General features: G+C 41.2%; 1 protein-coding gene across 6 annotated transcripts in view; it reads left to right on the top strand.

Moving 5' to 3' along the window:
- The window catches only part of SULF2 (sulfatase 2), a 145,734-nt gene that overhangs the window by 119,058 nt on the left and 12,624 nt on the right, over nucleotides 1-14,052 (top strand). For all 6 annotated transcript variants that reach the window (XM_021417155.1, XM_021417156.1, XM_021417154.1 and 3 more), the window contains one exon: nucleotides 9,181-9,382. In XM_021417155.1, the coding sequence (XP_021272830.1) occupies nucleotides 9,181-9,382 (202 nt within the window). The remainder of the gene's footprint in view (nucleotides 1-9,180; nucleotides 9,383-14,052) is intronic.

Below are 14,052 nucleotides of genomic sequence, written 5' to 3'. Positions count from 1 at the left end.
ATGGCGGTAGAGGCTGAAGCTTCCCACCAATATTCTGTTATGTTTTGTTGCTGCGAGACAGGTGGCAGCAGAGGGACAGTCTGACAAAATGACATCTGATATGGAAGTGCGTGTGAAGCAAAGGTGTGTCATTGAATTCCTCCACGCAGAAAAAATGGCACGACTGGCATTTAGCGATGCTTGCTGAATGTTTATGGAGGCCAAGCAGTGGCTGTGAGCACAGTGAAGCAATGGGTGGTGCGTTTCAGCAGTGGTGACAGTGACAGTGACAGTGGTCAGCTCTGCTGGTGCAGATTTTTACGAGCGCCGCATGCAGGCTCTTGTTCATCGCTAATGAAAGTGCATAGCTAATGGTGATAACTGTGTTGGAAAATAGTATTTTGTAGCTGAGGATTTGCTCTATTGAGAAGTGTTATTGTGCTCTTTGTATCTGTTGTAGTTTCCATGGAAATAAACAGGAGGTGTTACTTTTGGAGCAACCTACATACAATGAACCTAACAAACTGACTGGCCTCTTCCAAACACATATAGCTCCCTTTGCTTTGAATTTTCAAATTAACTCATTTTATTATTTGAAATTATGTGTCATAACAGAAAGCTTACATTCTGTGCACTCAATATATCCCCACTGTTAATGAAAATATATTGTGAAAGCACACATTCAGATGGTCTGTGTATATTTGGGCACAAAACTGGCTGGTTGTGCGTGTAATTTCTTTCACATAACTCTTCTAGTCATACATTAAAATACGTATTTTCACTTTACATCTTGGTTATGTAAGTGGAATTCAGGAAAAAAAGACTAGTACCAATACACGATCTCAGCCTGGGAGGTTTTGCAGCTTCACCAGAGAGCTGCAAAGGCATAGCAGAGCTGTCTCCAGCAACTCCACTTCTGTGGAGATTTCTGCACTCTTAGGTTAATTCTTATCCCCTGGAAAACAGCAAAATTTTCTTCATGGCCTCGTATCCTTGCAGCTCAGAGGCCTGTCAGAGTCAGTCAGTCTGTGGAATATAGCCATTCTTGCAGGCATGAGCAGAATGTCTCAGTGAAACTATTGTCAGTAATGCGCTATTTAGGCAACACTGGTTCAGTTTCTACTGTTGGAGGGCCAACTTCCTCCTCTTGGCTCTGCAGATCACGTTAGTTCAGTGCACCTGTGTAACGAGTCCATTGTTCTGTAGGTGTTTGGATTCAATTTGTATCCACAAGCATTCTCCAGCAGCTCTCTTCCTCCTGTGGCTTCTTTGTCAGATTTAGGAGACAAGGAGATCGTAACGGCCTGTTCTTGCTAAAAATCCTGAACATAAAGAAGTACTTTGCTGTATAGTTTGTCGTCATCAAACATCTTGAGCTGAAATTTTAGGTGGCTGAGAGCAAGCTGTTGTTCTTTTTGAACTGTCAATATTTGAGAAACTTAAGTGAAAAGTCATTGTTTCTGCCACAGTGTCACTGCAGCAGGATGATCTTGTAGGTCTTTTCCAACCTTGGTGATTCTACGATTCATAAGTTGTTGGGAGAAACACAGCTTTTCCTTTTCTATCAGTATTCTCCCTTTGAGAGATGTTTTGATTTCCTTTTGTCTTCATCTTCTCAATTATTTTGAACATTACTGTAGAAACAGAGTGGAAGAGAGACTTTCCGAGTCCGTGTTGTCACTGAAACCATCTCTTTGCATAAAGTAATTTAGCTACGTTCAGGCTTTCTTACTGTAATTACCACTTGTCTCAGTTATGGAAAAAAAATGAGAAGAGCATGTATTTACTACACTCATTCATGGGCTTATGTTTTTTTCTGTGGGTAATAAAATATCCTTGGCATCTGCAAAAAGTGGGGATAAAATGCCAACTCTGCAGTCAAAATTGGCAAAACATTCCAAAGCGAAGGTGCGCTAGTAAGAGATGCGTGTGCTGCATCTTCATTGTCAGGAGGCAGAGAAGAGAATTGTTTTGAGCAGTTCAGTCAGACATAATTGGAAGTGATAGGATGAAATTGAGCAAAAAAGATATTTAAGTTGGACATCAGGAAAAATTGCCTAACGATCAAGTCAATTAGAGTCTGGGAAGGGCTCTCAAGGGAGTCTCAATCCATCTAACCCCTGCTCTAAAGAATATGTCCTAGTACTGTGTCTAGACGGCAGGGATAGCAGGAGATGAGTGTGCTTATTTGAGGGTAAATTGTCCCTAAATATGAGTGCACCCAAACATTTTCAGGGTGAAGTACGAGTAACTTCTCAGCTGACAAATGGCTGTTGTCTGCTGGTGCCAATTACAGCTCTGCATACTAAGTAGAATGAGCACAAATGAATAATGTGCCACGGTCCTGGGTTAGTTTGTGATATATAAGTACAGGGATTGTAGTAGAAATGTCTCCTGATCCTATAGGATACTCACTGTTGTGCAATTGACAGTATCCAGTGTGTTCCATGCAAAAAGTGAATTTTCACATCCAGATGAAGAGAAGTCTGGGTCAGAATGTAGGACGAGCTTGGTGAAGTCACTGGGATAATTCCTCTTGACTCAAACAAGTGTTGGGGATCTGCAAGGTCTGCGCACAGAGAATTCTGAGCGGTGCCAAGGAATCTGAAGTGCAAGTAGGAGATGAAACAAAGACTCAGGAGGGAATGAGCGATAAGAGACGAGGGCAGAGGGTAAAAGAGAGGTAAGGAAAGCTTTGAATAGGAGATGGAGAAATTGAAATTGTCCTCTGTGAGCATGAAAACTTGTGAATACAGTTCTGTCACCCCCCAAAATGCTCTTCCTTCACACATCTCTGTGACCCCCCTTGACCTATAATCGTTTTGATAAGAGAGCACCAGGATCATGAAGATGAGGCTATTCACACTGTTTAAAACCTTGTTTCAAAGTCCATTATGGGGGATTTTTTTTCTGGCAACACTAATATATGTAAATTCTTCTGAGTGCAATGGGAATCTGCGTGTTGCCATGTTTTCTTTTTCAGTTAGTAGAGTTTGGGCTGTGTTGGTTATTTGCATCCAACAAAGGGCGACTGTAGGCTCAGATGAAAGAGCAGCTCAGCATTTATATTCAAGGATTTAAAAGAGATGAGCTCTTTCTTCCCACATGAAATAAAAAACATTTATCCTGATACCTAATGGCTTCCACACAAATTCTTTCTCTTCACTGTAGCTCGGCCTTTCATTCTGAACTGGCTGGTAAGTGGAAGCTGACCCACTTTTATCTGGCGGTCTGCATTAATGTGCTTTGTGGAAGCCAATTATGACACCAGCATTGCTCTGCAGAGTATTCCCAGCAACTCCACAGCATCATAACAACAGCTGCACAAAATCCCTCTAAATCATGTGCCGCCTTTGTGCATGTTTGCTAAACCTGCGATACCTGCAGCACTGCTGAGTATGAATTTGTCTGTAGCAGGACTTCATGTAGTACAATAACAATGCTAATTTTGCTAGGAAAATGAGTTGTCCGAATTTACGTTATTTCCTTTTCAAATCCTTTTTTTTCCTTTCCAAAAATTCTGCTTGTGTTTGGGTCTGATAAAAATAGGATTTTCCTTTACGTAGCATTAAAAAAACTTATTTCATGTGACAGTGTTCTTCAGGAGAAAATACAAAGTATGCAAATTAGCACGTGGTTTCCTGCGGATATTCAGCAAATGAAAGGTCTGTTATGCAGGCTTCCCTCTGATTGCTTGGTTCTGCACTGGGATCATGAAAAAATATTCTCTTTCTAAGTGACATAAAGATGTCATATGTAAAATTATTGCACTTACTCCATTGTTTCCCGCAATTATCTGACAAAGCATGGAATAGCAGCAGTGAAAACTGTCATGATCAATATGTGCTTTCCTACAGCAGCTCCTAAAGTGGTACCATAATCATCGTTAAATTTCCTTTTCTCCTTGTCCTGAGGTCCCCATAGCTTGGATTTACATTAGTCAAACTAGGAAACTAAATCAGGTTTTATAAGAATTTCTTTAAAAACTAGGAAGAAAGTTTTTGATCCGTCTCTTGTTTCTCTAGTTCTTTTGCAGCTCGCAGGTGTATCCTGAGGTTACTAAAGAACTTGGGTTCTCTTGGTAACAGTGAAGCGTGTCAAGCCAGCTAGAATCCTGATACTTGCAATAGCTCACTGGGTGGATCTTCAGAGTTTCTGAATTCCAGCATGAGTTGCACGTGCTCAGCAACTTTCACCATCTGTTCCTTAATCTGTGATTACAACAAGAAATGACTTGTTGATAACTTCATACATGAAAAATTTTATCAACTCTCCAACTGATAACGTTAGGAGGCAACTAGCTATGGAAATGAAAATCATGATTTATTAAGGGTTGTTATTCAAGGATTGTATTCCTTATCAAGAATTAACAAAACTGTTTTCCTCCTCTAGCTAGAAATGGCCTATAATGATCTCCAGAGGCTATTTTACTTACAAGTTTCTTTGCTTCGTGTTGTTGTACAGGTCCAAGTGATTTGCATCTCTTGCTAACTGAGACTGTTAAAGCCCCTGTCATTGCACTAGTGGATGTTGCAAGAAGCTTGCCAAAATCAATACTAACTTCTAATAAAAACAAACAAAACCTTCAAATATCCTGACTAGAGTAACAGTGCAGTTCAGTTCAAAAGACAGTGAGCTGGAGCTTGGGAGGGACTGGCTGGGAATTGTTCGGGGCTCAGCGTGGGACCTCAGCCACATCAATTCCCCTTTTGGTGCTTCTGTTTGGTTTTTGTTCCCTCCACCACTCATCTAATTTCTGCTTAGGCTGCACTCCTTTGATTCTTCGCTACCTAACGCAGCAGTGGGACAGTTTGATACCGCAGTCCAATTATTAGAGTAAATTAATTATATAATTGTAATATTCAGCTGAATATCTAATGTTTCATTTATGTGCTAGCAGGTTGTCCCACCTGCCTCACTTCAGCTACAGTTTGTAGTATTAGAAAGTCCCCAGATTTTCTGTTGATAAATTGTTCATTCACCTTGTAATTTCTATATTTCAGTGATATGTAGCACTCGAGAACTGAAGTTGAGCTGAGAGCCCAGAGGTCCAAATCGTGAGCTGGTGTAAAGAAATAGTATGTGCTTGGAATGAAGGCCAGGTAGTACTGAGCTAAGTGTCCAGTTTCATACAGAAAAAAGGGTATGCTGAGTACTCATAAATCCATTTAGACTGGAAGTTAGAATATTTCTAGCCATTAAAGCAGTTTGTTTCTAGCTCAGCATCAAATGTGGCAGCAAAGGTGGGGTTCAGAAAACGTCTGTGTAAACTGAAGATGGATGTTGCTGACGTGTTTTTGTGAGATTGCTGGCAGAGAGAGAGGACTTCATTATCCTGTAGAAACCTTGAATTCCAGAGTCTGTGAGGGAGGAAGCCTTGCTGGCAGGTAACTGATCAGACAGTTTCACTTTTCGCTTCTCTGTGAAAGGGAATGGAATCTCTTCCTCCTAACAAAAAGAACTGAGGAGACACAGCACGATGATTTAGGTCTCAGCTGTGGAAGCTGTATGTTTCTATGGGAATCTTTTCTTAGTGAGATTTGTGTGATCGGTCCTTTTCCCCAAAGAAAACAATGTCAATTGAGAGAGATTCACTGAGGGAAACGAGTGAATTGTATGAAAAGTCCAACAGAGAAGGTCACAGCTATTTATTTCTGTCTGGAGCCTCAAGTAATGACTTTGAATTAGTATCTGTGATTGCTATAGCAGTAAGGAGACCGTAATGCACTATAATGCAAAACCCATTTGATGATGTCTGGGGCTGTGAGGGAAATAATGGATTTCTGACACGCAGGAAAATGTAACATGTCTTCTTCCACTAACGGGTCATTTGTATGTTCAAGGTGAACAGTGTTAGCAGGGGGAAGCAGGGCATCTGCTCAGGCTACAGCTGCTGCTGTTAGATTCATGTCTCGTAGGTATTGAAGTCCTAATTTGCTCTTGTTGATGCATATAGCAGATAGTTCGTGCTGGAGGAGGGAATATGTGTATGGGCTGTCTTCTCTTTGCTTTTGCACTGCACCTTTGAACGTGTTTTCTGTTCAGTACCACTAACATCTCTGTTCTCTGATTTGCACACAGGTTAGAATGAGTAGCATGTATGGGGGGTGGGGATAGGGGATGGAATAGAAATGTTAGAACAGGCCCGACGCGGTAGGTGGCAGAAAGCGCAAGCACAGCAGCTAACTTGGCCTGCCTGAAGATAGTGGGAAATCTCCAGGTGGAACAGATGAAATGATTAAATGAGGTGTCTGGAACATTTTGTACAATGTGAGCTTGATGAACTTCAGGACATATTGTAGAAGCCACGTATCTGGTGGCGTGAGTAGCTGCTCTGGAAGGCATTGCAGGGAAGAAGACAGGTTCTTCCTTTGGATTTTTGATATGAGCTGGAATAAACACTGTGAGGGAGCTTGGATTTTCCACTGAGTTTTAGTTTGTGTTAAAGCGTGCTCCTTTTCAGAATCTGGCTCTTGTGAGATGTTATGAGCCATAGCACTTGAAATCAGAACACAACTTTCAATCTAATAAAGAAAAAACCTGAAAACTTGGGGGCAAGTGGTTGCCAGCTAAGGGTGCTTTGTTTTCTTGGCTGGCTGAATTAATCCACTATTTATATGTAATTACATTTTACTGCTGGATGGGTATCATTTTACCTGAAAGCCAACATATCTCTGGGGTACTCTGGAGTTCCTCATATAGGAATTTAAATATTTAAGTGATTACCTCTTAAAAAATATCTGCTTCCAGGGGTTGACACAGGTTTCTGCACGATAGTGTGCTGTGCCCTAGAAACCAATGTTAAATGCCAGAATTCAGAGTTTAATGTTTCTTGACTGTCAAGCAGGGATTTTCACAGTTCTCTTGCAACTACAGCTCTTTTCCCTAAGCTTCAAAGTATCCTGTGGAAATGGAGGCAAGTGATACAGCCATGATGTCGCCTAGAGGATTTGTGAAATACTTACAAGCAGACTAGGATAAGTTGTAAGACCTAGACACATTTGCACACATGCCCATATCTGTTTTGTAAAAAAAAAAAAAAAAAAGCTCTTTTTTCTTTTTCTTTTTTTTTAAATTTCCCAGCTGGGCTCAGTGTTTGCTTCTGAAGTCATTTTTCTAGTTCTGCACTGCAGTTGTTCAGCAGAGGTCCTGCTAATGCATATAAAACATGCCCTTCTGGTAAAGCCCCTAAGATGTTTTCACTGTGGCACACAGCTGCCTTGGAGAAATTTAAACTTCACCAAAAATAAAAGGAATTCTTCCAGTTAACCTGGAGGGGAAAAATAAGCATTGCTTTCTTGACAGGAGATGAAAGAGTGTAAATATTCTTGGGCAACACATCACAGCACTTATTTACCGTAGTTCTCATCATGGCATTTAACTTTCCCTCTGTTGAATCTTCATTTTCATGTTTCAGACACCTACAGCATAGAGCTCTACTGAGCAGAAAATGCAGTTTGTTCTTATATTTTCAAAAATAAGATTCAGATGATTTTCAGGGGAACAGCAACAAACATTTTGACATCTCGTTTTACATTTTTTTCATTGTAAAAGAAAGTTGATCCTTATAGTAATTTTACTTCAAAGCTCAGTCTGTGCATCGATCAGTGCTAGGCTTTTATGAAACAAATGAAAAAAGGTTCAGCAATTTAGTCTTCGAAGTTTTACTTGTGCACTCCATCTAGGTAAGCGTGTCCCGCTTTACAGATAAAGACAGGCGTGTGAAGATGTCTGATTGAAATGTCTGATTGCCAGCATCACATTGATTTCCTATGATTCCTTGTGCTTGAAAGTTACGACAGGTTTATCTGCATCACCGCAAGGCTTGGATCGTATAGGAGTTAGGACATGATATCTACTGCTAAGAATTACAGCTCGGGAGACCTGACATCCAGTTGTCTAAGGAAATCAGTGGACACGCCATAAGCCTCTGAATATTTTAGATGAGAAGATCCCTTTAGAATGTAGATAAATCCACTGTAACTGGGTATTTCACTTCTGACTCCTACTAAGTTCTCTGTAATGAAAGCACAGTGAAGATACCGTTTTCTTACTTAGCTGACATGCAAACAATACAGTGAATTTCCATGCAAAAAGGAAGGCTTTGTTCCCCAAGCCTGGGCACACCTCTGTGGGAACTGAAGTGACTGAATCTCCCTCTCAGAGCTGTGGGCTGCTGCAAAATGTCATCTCACTTGGGAGTTGTTGCTGGTTTTCATTCTGTTCTTTTATTTGGAAAAAATCTCAATATTCCAGTGAGTCCCGGAGGCCACAGCTTAGGATTTTATAATAGGGAAAAGAGAAACGCTTCTCAGGGTTTTCAGAAAGCTGTAGTATTTCCAAGTCTCTATTTAACACAGTAATAATTGCTACGTGGTTTTTTTTTTTTTTTTTAATATATCTCAAATCCTAGCTCTGTATCTAGCAGTACGTTGATGAATAAAGGTGAAACTCTTTGCCAGATCGAAGGTGGCTAAACTCCCTCGCCCTTGGCACGGCTCTGACAGCAGCACAAAGGGATCTATAACCACTTTGCTTCAGGTTTTGAGTAACAAAAGGAATCAGATTAGATTAGAGATTAGATTTTCTCCAGTTTGAGTGGAAAAGGGAGGGGATTATCACCTGGAGGCATCCGGTGCAGCTCATCATTGCTGATCAAGCCCAAGAGCGTTGAATGGGGAAAACTAGCAAGATAAATGCTCCTTTAACGAGGGAAGAGGCTTACTGGAAAGGTTATTTCTCTTGTAGAGTATGGGATGGAGCTGAATTGTACACAGGCCTGGAGCATGGTGCTATTTTAATGGCTTGATAGTGGTATAGATGCCTGCCAGCCTGTCAAACAAACTGGCACGTAGGCAAGGATTCTTTTCAAACCTATGGATAATAAGACTTGAGCTTCCTTGTTAGAGAAGCGTAACTGGGGAATATGCCTTTTCAAGTGGCACCTCCCTGTGTTTCTCCACAGCATGGATTTTGTTAAGAAATTCCCATTGCTCTGTCTCTGGGAAACAAAATCAGAAACAAACTTAAGAGTGTTCCAGAAAAGTTCCCATTTTGTTTTAAAATATAAGATTACAAAAAATCTGTTTTGGTAGTAGGGGCTGAGTCTACCATACTGCGTAACTCTGATAGGTTGCTGGAACTGGCCATTAGACAATGCAGAGCTGAGATAAACTGTTAATGACCAAACCTTCCTTCCAGAAATGGCAGTGCGTGGAAGATGCCAGCGGGAAGCTCAAATTGCACAAGTGCAAGGGAATGGTGAACTTGGCAGGCAACAGCAAAGGCACTTCCAATCTTTTGCCCAAGTATTACAGCAGGAATAGTGAAGACTGCAATTGTGAAGAGAATGAATACAAGCTGAGCCACACAGGACGGAGAAAGAAGGTCTTCTCCAAGAAGAGTAAGTGAACTCACTGTATTTTCTTTCTCTGCTTTACAAAACTGTAACTGTTCACAAACGCTCATAACTGCCCTCATTTTCACGGATGTTGATTTCTACAGATGTCACTGAAGGCAAGCATATTGCTGTGGATCTAAGTATGAAGCAGCGTATTTTATATCAGACAATCAGATTTGAAAATGTCTCAGTCTGTAGGAAGGGGAGTTTGTTTCAAAATAGGGTGCTGTGTTTCTTTCTTTCAAAAACAGGAGATGCAGTACACAGCCTGAAGCGATAAGGAGCTCATCCTTACACAGGCCTTGAATCGCGAGCAGCGAGTACACCAATCTTCAGCAGATACTGCAGTGCTTGGGGCTGTTACTGCAGTAATTTATTTTTAATAAGGATGTGTGTGCTTTGTTACAGAAGCTGCTTCTAACATCCCTTCCTTGTGCTCAGTCAGCAAAGCCAAGGCTGACTTTTAACCAGACATCACTTCCAAAGGGGATGACTCTGGTTCTAGTTTCCTTGGCACAGATCAGGTGCTTCTCAGAAAGTCCATTCCACTGGCTCTGTTTTAAACCTTAGTCAGACTAACATCTATATTTGAAGTACATAGTCTAATTATAGATTAAAGAGGCAAATGGCAGCACAGATTACTATTCACTTGTAATGTTTCTTTCGTCTCACTCCACAAATACAGAGCCTTAATTATTTAGCAGATTAGTCTTTCTGTATAATGACATGGCACAAGCTTCAAACAGAGAGTTTAAATTGATTTTCTTCCATTATATTTGCCTAGAAAGCTGATTAGTACCTACTAAGCTAATTTTTAGTTGAAAAAAAATTATTGGTTCCAGGATGAAATTACTCGACACTTGCAGTTTAAACATGTGGCACAGCAGATAATCTTTAAATAACACTAGAACTTGCAGTTCAATTAACTTTTTTTTCCCTAAGACACGGAGAAGGAAGTTCAGTACAGGGAGTCAAATAACAGCAGATCGAAGGCACTTCAATGGGAAGAGGAAAACAATTTAAGTGACGGCAACATCATGCTATCTGATAATACTTAACACTTACTTAAGTGCTTTTTATCTGTGTTGTGCTTACTAAACATTAACTAATTTTCACAACATCTCGGAGAGGTGGTTAAGTGTGTAATTACCTTTAGTTCACGTATTAAGGAGATGGAGGCAAAATCAGAAGGCTGCAAAGAGAGCTTAAGCAGTGGGATCAGAATGCCTTTTCAGTATGTTCTGCTTAGTGCTTTTACTGTAGCATTCATCTCACTTGTCTCATGGCACCATCAGGCATGAAGCTCAGCCCACATCCAGGCTGTGCCGTACAACGAAGAGGTTAGCTTGGACCTGTTGACACAGATTCCTTGGTTTAGTGTTGGCTGTTCTTTCGGATGTGCTTAGTCTAACAAATGGCACTGAAAACAAATGACCACAAGGCAATACGGGTTAACATACCAACATTTTTCTGAGCTCGCTTAGAAAGCTGGCTCACTGGATTGCGTGTGACAACTGAAATACTGATGGCGTGCATTTGGATTTTTATGACTTGTTTCATGAGGCTTGGGATAAAGTGCAGTCTGTGCCGGGTTCTGAAGGCGTCTCTGGGGTCTGCTGCTCAGAGTTTGATGAGTGCAAGGGATTATACTGCAGTGTTACTTGAACGCCAGCAAGCGTTATTCATGAAACTGAACAGTAACTAAACATGGAAATCTCAAACTGGACGAGGCTGTGCCCGTGTTAATGGCTTAGTTCATAGCATAGCTGTGTCGTTTTGAAGGGAACACCCTGACTGATCTTTCCTATCGTGAACAGCAGAGATGGATTTGCAGAGCAGTTTTGTCATGTTCTAATCTACAGTTGGTTGCAGAAAACTAAACTGGATGCCCTGCTTCTGGGTGCAGCAAGACTATTGCAAACTCTGATAACAATACAAGACGTGGCTTTTGGAAAGATACAGACCAGCAGTGCGTGGTGAATGTGTGGTCTGGAAGACCAGACTAAACTGCTGAGAGAGGAGTGAGAGCACCAAACGTTCTGATAAAATAATTCTTTTCTAATGTATGCGTGCTCTGGATACGTTGTCACTTGCACCATAATATTTAGTAGGCAAGAATGTTTAATGAATTGTGTAAATTCCTTGCAAAACAGGGTCATGTCATATACATGCCGTTCAGGTCCTGGACAATTACACAACTCACCTACAAAGCTTCTATGTGTTTTGCACAGCAGTGTTGTTTTCTTGGCTGCGTTATTTTTATAAGAACAATGAATTAAAGCTTTGCGGTGGGAAGGAGGCTGAAAGTCACAGTGAGCTCTCAGTAGACAACAAACAGCCAAACATTTGGTTTTTCTTGCTGTAGATTTCATCTCCTCCTCCTGTGACAAACAAGTACATCAGATTAAAGGAGTTATTAAGCTGCATGATAGGCCACACACATTTGCGTACAGCGCGTGTACAAAGAAGCCAGGGCATTTTGATTCCTGTTTTCATGCAATTTGTTTTCTTTTGAGGTAGTCTCAATACTGTCGCAAAATGACTTACTTTCTTATGAGAAAAAGTACCTGAACACCTGAACGTCCATTTCTTTTAATACATTTGAAGCATCATTTTTATAGCAGTTCTGAGAAACTGAATGTAGGAAAGCTTATGGAGGTTGTTCGTTTTTTTTTTTCCCCTCTTTGAAATATCCAAGAACACATATTCCAAATAATATAGAATAATTATAGAAATTATAGTTAACAATTGAGTAAAACCACCTCTATGCCTTTATCCATATTTCTGGACACTTGAGATATATTCAAAACTTTGAGTCCAAATGCCCAGAAGTTTTACCTTGATCTTACAGAGAAAAAAGACTTCTCTGTGGAATTCTGTGAAAATATGTAGCCATTACTGAGAAATGCAAAGCAGGAATTCGTATCCCTAGTGCGGGATTCCTTCCTCATGGCCCATTGCTTAAATGCAGAGTTCTTGCAGAACTCTTGCGTACTGGCTCATTCTATCAGCACTGTGCTGGGAAATACATCACATGCAAAACATGGACATAGAACAAGTGTTCAAAGGGAAGCCTGGGAACTTTCAGCCTGCTGCAGATGTTCCTGCTGAGCAGTCGTGTTCCTGCTTTGGAGAAGGTGCCATTCGGGAGTTACAGGTGTCACAGTTTTCTCAGCCATCCCTGAGATCATTTCCAAATGATGTCGGTATTAAATCACGAATTTGGCAGCTGCAAAATAAGTAATAAGGCTCGAGTGATGAGGCTGTGAGGAGAGTTAAATGCAAACCTGAAGGCTGGTAATACAACTGAACCTCACTTTATTCAGCTGAATAATAAATTCAGATGCCGCTGTTCGTGCTTTCACTAGACAGTGCTGAAACCTGAGATGTGACCAAGAATTAGCTGGAGAAAATCAAGGGTGCTCGAGTCCCTGGACTGCCTGGGGAACTCTGGGCCGGAACAGAGCGCATCCCTTCAGGCTGGAACGAAGCCAGGCGTGTTTGCCAAGTGACCCAGGAAGGCAGGGCAGGGTGAGCGCGGCGCTGAGAACAGCTCACCAAAACCAAACTTGAATGATTTGAAAGAGGATCATAGATATTTGGGGGCAAATATTTAACAGCCTTGGATCTAGTTTCTTTGTGAGTTGTGTAGCACAGGTAAATGTAGGGTAAAACGTAACCCTGGGGGAAGATCAAAGTATTAGAGGTTGGTAGGTCTGCCTGCAGGGACACAGCATTGATGAACATCGATCTTACTAAATACTTTAACTACTTCCACTGAAAATGATGGTGTTTGGTACCTCACAACTGAGTCGGCGCTTCCTCCAACTTCTGAAAAGACAGGAGTTACCTTCTCATTTATTCAGACATTTCCCAATTGGGTGCGTGGAATAGAGCTGATACTTTTGGTTTTGGTGGTCATTTATTTACTTTTCCCTCCAGCTGTGACTCGCCTCGGTTACTGTCAGCTGTAAACTTTGAACTACAGCTGGAAAATGTGCTAAACCAGGCAGTCCAGCTGGTGTTCTACTTTCTGTGTGGCACTAACAAGTACTGGGAGCTGGAACTAGTAGTAGGTGGGAGGAGATGTTTTTTTCTCTTTCCATGTCTACAAAATGGCCATTGAGAATACATGATCTGTTAGGACTTCATGCGAGGCATCTTGAGCCAAGTTTGTGTTAATGCCAAAGCGTGGTTGGTGTAAATATTGCTGATGTCAGTTCTGGTTGTTCTACCTCCCGTTCTTTTTTTGCCTACTTGTTTTACTGGGCAGTTTATCCTTGACATAAAGTTGTCTCTTCTATGGAGTTTGGGATTACAGGAAATGCTGCTCTTCTCATTTGGCATGTTGTTTGAGATTTCCCCTTATCAGATTGCAGAAGGAAGAGTCAGTTCTGTTCTGCTGAGGTGTGCTGTGCTCCAGCTCTGTGTAAAGGAGAGGTGACCAGAGGAACCAAGACTTGCTTGCTTCCTGTAACATCTCAGATGACAAAGCATGAATACAGAGCACAGAGTCAGGCACTGGGTACGGAGAAGACAAGAGGCTGTGGTACTTTCACCTGCTTTTTTCTCAAGAAGTGAGATGATTCTGCTTAATGGAATGTAATGAGGAATGTAATGAGTGTCTGTGAGAGGTCACTGGCATCGAGCAGGAAGTACAGCCAGGTGGGCTG

The sequence above is a fragment of the Numida meleagris genome, chromosome 19, assembly GCF_002078875.1.
Source record: "Numida meleagris isolate 19003 breed g44 Domestic line chromosome 19, NumMel1.0, whole genome shotgun sequence".
Taxonomy (NCBI): Eukaryota; Metazoa; Chordata; class Aves; order Galliformes; family Numididae; genus Numida; species Numida meleagris.
The sequence above is the reverse complement of the archived record's forward strand: the minus strand, read 5'-3'. Positions and strand labels throughout refer to the sequence as shown.